The sequence below is a fragment of the Stylophora pistillata genome, chromosome 9 (assembly GCF_964205215.1).
Source record: "Stylophora pistillata chromosome 9, jaStyPist1.2, whole genome shotgun sequence".
NCBI classification, from domain to species: Eukaryota; Metazoa; Cnidaria; class Anthozoa; order Scleractinia; family Pocilloporidae; genus Stylophora; species Stylophora pistillata.
Window position 1 is genome coordinate 23,993,798 of NC_142527.1, and position 6,087 is coordinate 23,999,884.

General features: G+C 36.8%; 1 protein-coding gene across 1 annotated transcript; it reads right to left on the reverse strand.

Moving 5' to 3' along the window:
- Positions 1-642: 642 nt before the first annotated feature.
- On the reverse strand, positions 643-2,967 carry LOC148723932 (beta-1 adrenergic receptor-like). The gene is made up of 2 exons (XM_088734567.1): positions 2,820-2,967; positions 643-2,006 (listed from the first exon to the last, which is right to left on the reverse strand). Exon 2 carries the CDS (start codon positions 1,986-1,988, stop codon positions 1,059-1,061), a length of 930 nt encoding a protein of 309 aa, XP_088590693.1. The 5' UTR covers positions 1,989-2,006; positions 2,820-2,967; the 3' UTR covers positions 643-1,058.
- Positions 2,968-6,087: the final 3,120 nt, after the last annotated feature.

Below are 6,087 nucleotides of genomic sequence, written 5' to 3' on the forward strand. Positions count from 1 at the left end.
TCCCTATTGCTCGTTATCGCTGAAGAAGAATCACCGTTACGTTTGATTTCGTAGAAAATAATAAAAAAAACAATATTAACAGGAAAGTTTCCCATGACATGCACCTGCTTTTAGCGAGAGGATGACTACGAGAAAACTCTTGATTGTAGGAGCTCAAATTGTTAGCGACTCCTGGTTAACAGTTCAATGGATTTTGAGCTCATCAATAAAGTACACGTATTCTTGGTTCAAAAGGCGCAGGTCCGATTACTAGCAAGTCAGTGGAAGGATTTTATGGAACCTAATCTGATACTAGACAAGAATGAAGTAGTAATCCCAAAAAATTTTTTGTGTTAATTTGTAATAATTTGTCTTCAGGCGTAAATGAAGAAATTCATTTTGTTTGTTCCCTTCCTCCTTGTGCTTTCTCGTTATGCGCACATGGCTAGCGGAGACAAGTACGGCGAAAGCCTCGGATAAACTATTTATTTCGTAAGTAATTTATAAATGGATTGATTTCTAATATAGCAAAAGTGATAGTCTGAATCCAAAGCAATTTTCCAGCATGTCATGGGCCCTCAGTTTGAATTTGTTTAAATTATAAATTATGCAGAACTCGATGAAATTACCGACTATTTTAAGAATAATTTTTAATTCGAAGCGTAACACATTTCTCCTCTTTATTGTTGAATGAGACTACTTACTATGATATTCAGCTTCAAATTAGACATTTTTTTTGGGTAGATTCAAGTGCCCCCTGTGCTGGTCTAAGAGTGTGACACGTTTGAGATCAGCGTTTAAAAAGAAATTTTTTTAGCTGTTGACTTTTATATGTTTTTTATTCAAGAGCCCCCTGAGCTGGTCTATGAGTGTAACACATTTGAGATTAGCGTTTAAAAAGAATCTTTAAGCCGTTTATCCTTGCTGTTATTTCAAATCTTCCTTTTTTAATGTACAAATTAAAGTTGGAGACTGTTTCAACATTATTTATCAACGGTAGAGTCCTGTTTCTTCTAAGGTGTCGTCAGAGCTCTGTCTATTTAACCGCCACATCTCCTGATCTTTCCTCTTTTGTACCATCAGGTCTCCTGCTGAAAGGTACGGCAGAAGGCCTGGCGGAACTGTTTATTGCGAAAGTAATATATGAATGGATTGATTGCCGATGAAGTAAAAGCGATTGTTTCAACCCAAGGCCACACAGCAAATATCAGAGTATTGCTTTTATCCGGTCCCCCCTTTACCAAAGCATAATAAAGGTCAAGAAACGACAGAATCAAACTGGGCATCCATGTGATAATATAAGCCCCCAAAACAAAACCGATTGTCTTCATAGCTTTCAAGCTTTGCAGAGAACGAACTTTAAAATTGTCGTTGTACATTGAAGGATTTTCTCCTGCTAATATTTTAAGAAATTGTTTTTTTGCCGATTTGAAAATAAAAAGATAAGAAAATAAAACTACTAGTAACGGAATAAAAAATGCTATAAATCCCATCGAAATACATAGCACAGCAACATTTAACATTTTCTCTTTTGATAAAAGCTCGGTCGGTATATACAACGTCGACAAAGGAAGACCCAATGAAGATAACCACACCAAAACTATCACTGTGTGACACCTTTTTTTCGTTACGATGTCCTGATAGCGGAATGGAAACCGAATCGAAATAAAGCGGTCAATAGAAACACAGCAAATGTTGAAAGTGGTGGCGGCGGTTGTGTGAATCCACAATGCCAAAGTAAAATCAAACAAAGTGCTATGAAGTGGTGGCTGAATCCAACATCTGATAGCAATCCAAACAGGATCTATGGCAAGGCCAACGAAAAAGTCCGCTATGGATAACGATGCTAAAAACCGATTGGAAACTGTTCGTAGAGACTTGTTTTTATAGAACAACCACAACATAACCGTGTTTCCACTTACAGCTATAAAACTGCAAAAGGAGAGCCACACTGACAGAACAATGGATGTTGCACTGCTGAGATGAACCTTCGGGTGGCTTTCATTCATGATGGGATCGTTTTTCAGCTGCACAGGAAAGAAAAGAAAGTAAATTTGGGATATGCGTGCAATATTTTCGTCCTCTACACAATCCAAACAGATGTTGCTGATGCAGAAACGTTTTTGCATGAATCATCATCTTAATTTATCCAGATATTCCTTTTGTTGACAGGCATGTTATGTAATAATCTCAAAAATGGTAAAAGATTATCTCTATGAAAATGTTACGTAATCTCCATGAATGTCTAAACCTTCCCCGATCTCTCACTATCGATAAAGAAAATCACCGATGTGATTGACTTTGTGGGAAATATGAAAAAAAAAAATTAAAAGGAAAAGTCTTCTTTGACAAGCAGCTGTTTCAGCGACAGGGTGTCTATATGAGACTCTTAATTTTGGGTACTCATATCATTAACGACCCCTGTTCAAAATTTAAGTGCAGTTTAACGCTAATCTCAAATATATACAAACTAATCGATTGAGACCTTAAACTGCTGTAAACGGTAATTATTTTTTAAAATAGTTTGTATATATTTTAACAATGCTGCTGAAGGACAACATGAACAGATTAAATAATCACAAACAATTCGTGAGGAGGCGTGAGTCTGACTCCACCGAGTCATATGATCAATTTGAATGTTAATGTTAGTCTGAAGTCCAATCTGACAACAGAAATTCTCTCTGTGTCTAGAATTAATTATAAGTATGCCTCCTAAAATAATTCGTAATTCTAATCTGTTATAATTTGTTCTGGCGGTAGTGTGTTCGATCTGGTGGAAATCATTTCTTTAGGAGAATCTTAACTGAGGATATTCTGTGGGTGTACGTTATCTTCACCACCTCATCGCTTTGGCGGTGTTTTTGGCCGAGCACTTCTTGAGGAGTTTCGCTTTACAGCTGCTTGTGAACCTTTAATATGAATCGGGTCTGCCGCCCAATTAGCCGTCCACGGATTCCTTTCTCGCAGGTCTTCGTATAACACTATGGCCTCAACAAATAGGAATGAATTATTAGAATAATGAATAAAGATTTGACTTAGATAAGTTGTCTCTATGTCATTGGTGGTTGGCACACAATGAGGGGAACAGAAACGATAATACAAGTGCGAGGGTTCTATCTTTCTGCCTTCTTACACCAGTCACGCAAGCTGGCTTACCCTTATGTCAGGGTACAAGGAAAATGGACTCATTATTTCTATTATTCACTCAAGATAAGCACGCAAAAAAGATTCAACTGTTGTCAATTTTTAAAATTCTATAACGTATTGTGCGGAATGTGTTTTCATTCATCAATTTGCAGATTATCCTCTCTTAATCTCATATCCTGCTCCAGACAGTACGTTTGTAGGAGCAAGCGATAGGAAGACGGAAGAGTCGTTAAGAAGTTTTGCACTGGTAGCTATATTCATAATAAGCTGATTTACAGCGACAGTGGAAGAAAGTTAGAAAATACAAATTTTCCATACTCGCTACTGACCAGACAGATATTCTTCACCGAAACTGAAATTTCTTTGCACGAGTCGTCATATTAATCTTATGCAGAAATGCAAATGCTTGCGAGAGCTATAAACGCTTTACATTAGCCACCCAATGAATTTTTCATTTATTAAACTCCCTAAGGCCGAACGCAAATAAAAGTACAAATTTTGAACCGATGAACGTGAAAGGAGGAAATTCTAGTGGACAGCAAAGGGCACTCTTCAGGTTTAAGATGAAACTGGTTCAACTGATCTACGTCAAGAATATTTTTGGCCTGAAACTAAAAAAAATAAAAACTGTCATAGCCATACTGATTATTTATTTTCATCTGAAATATTTCAGAGATATTTTTGGCCTGAAACTGAAAAAAGAAAGATAGTTATAGCCATACTGGAGATTATTTATTTTCGGAATTATTTATTTTTGATTTTTTGTCAAAAGGGGAAATCAAATCAGATACTTAAAAATACATTTGTAGAGGCATATCTTCATTTTTTCGGTGCAGCGTACAAGAGAGCTTCCTTTGGTATTCTTTCTACAATTGTACTTTGTTCCCAATCTCTGTTATTCTTAATTTTTGGTTGAACTATTTCCTTAATAATTACCTTTAAAACCTTAAGAGTAGCATCTTATTTCTTCTTGCAATATGACCTATGAATCAAATATAAAAGACACGGGAATAGGAAACGAGTGCCAGTCCAAGAAGATTCTGCTCGATAAATGAACTCTCTTTGTTATATTAATGAAATAGGAATAGTAAAAAGTATGAACAATATGCAGAATCGGCCAAGAAGATATCTACAATATATTTTCAATCTAAAAATACGTTTTGATCTAATTTTCACTTTTATTTATTTGCGTAAGCTCTAAAAAGAACTATGAATACGAATTACAGTTTCACCTCAAGGGAATAAACTGTCCACACTGGATTGTAATAAGTCTGATCCTTGATTTTCTTTGACTGAAGGTAACGAATGTTGGCTGCCCGGACGAACATCTCAGTCGTGCAGCATCCATCGTTTTATCAGTGTGGTTCTCCTTATCTGGCTTTGCTACTGTTGCTGGAAATACCGTTGTATTGTGGTTGGTGAAAAACGAGTCTTAACAAACAATTTCCTGCCGTCTCTTAGCCTCGCTTCCCTTGGCGAACTTTTGCCTGGACTTGTTGCGGATCCCTTGATTATGGCTGGATATTTCTCTAACCCCTCATATAACAGTACTGTGATTGAACATATCTCATGGATTCACTCTACAGCCTGCACATCGTTGAGTTTTTCCTGTGTTTCCGTTGACAGGTTGATCGCCGTTCGGTTCCTTTCCCGCGCTATCAAGAAATTGTAACCAAGAAACGATATTATAGAGCGATAACTGCGGTTTGGCTTATATCACTGCCGTCTACTTTCTTAATGATGATTGCAAATAATGAACTAAATAATTTTCATCGTGCAGAACTATGCGGGTTTTTCTTCACCTCTTTAAAATTTCTCTTTTCAGTATTTGTGGTAACATTATGCTATATTTTCATTTTCAAAGCAGCCCGAGTACAATACGGAAGAGAAAAGAAGAAAAATGGAAACTCCAATGACCACAAACTCCGAGCTGATAAAAACTTTCAAAGCCATAAAAACAGTTGGACTCGTTTTGAGTGTTTGTATCATAACATGCTTGCCCTGTTTAATCCTGACTCAGGCTATTGTAAATTATCATTATCATACAAGAGCGTCTAGACAGGGTGATTCAAAGAAACTTCAAAATTAAAGCATTTCACACTGCCTGGCTTTGGTTAAGGCAACTGTACTCACTTCATCAGCAATCAACCCAATAATACGCTACTTCCGAAATGGAGACTTTCAAAAAACTGCACGATTTCCCCAGATCATGGCGAACAATTTAATACATCATGGTCGTCGCGCATGCGAATCGCGTTACTTTGTGGACTTATATTATATTTCTAAAGCGTTGAAACTACAAAGAAAACATATGATGCACGATCCTCGCAGTAGAGAGCGCTATTTCTGCAATAGCGAAAATCAGACCTGAAAAAAATCAGGCCTGTACGGGATTCGAACCACTGACCTCTGCGATACTAGTGCGATACTAGTGGTCTGATTTTCGCTATTGTATAAATAGCGCTCTCTACTGCGACGATCATGCATCATATGTATCTGCAAGCGCAGTTCAAAATATATGAACTTCATATATTTGTTGTAACAAAGAAAACAGTAAAAACTGGAGTTACCGTAGTCAAAACCGTTCTTTCATAACTTATAAGTAAAACTTTTGTCAGGTTTCCAAATCCATTTTAAAAGAAGAACATGTCCCCTTGCATTTGAGCAATAATGTTTACAAAGAGTTGATGAATCGACGGTTCCAAACCCTTTTGAAATTTTCTCCGTTCTTGAGAAAATCTGCCATACTTCCTCTCTAATTTCTCTTAACTTTGTCTGAACGTACTACCGTAAAACATTTCAGATAAGTTCTCTCTTGCTCATGTAAGATATCCCTAAATCGGAATGTCTTGTTCGAAAGCTAAAGTCGATTTCTGTGCTGAAAACGGTCCATAAAAACTGCAATCGACGGTACCTAGCGCCCCAAAGAAAAAGGGTTAAAATCTTCTTCTCAAACTAGTT

What these genes read in the sequence shown, in the direction of transcription:
- LOC148723932 (XM_088734567.1), bottom strand. Translation starts at nt 1,988, where the DNA reads ATGAATGAAAGCCACCCGAAGGTTCATCTCAGCAGTGCAACATCCATT.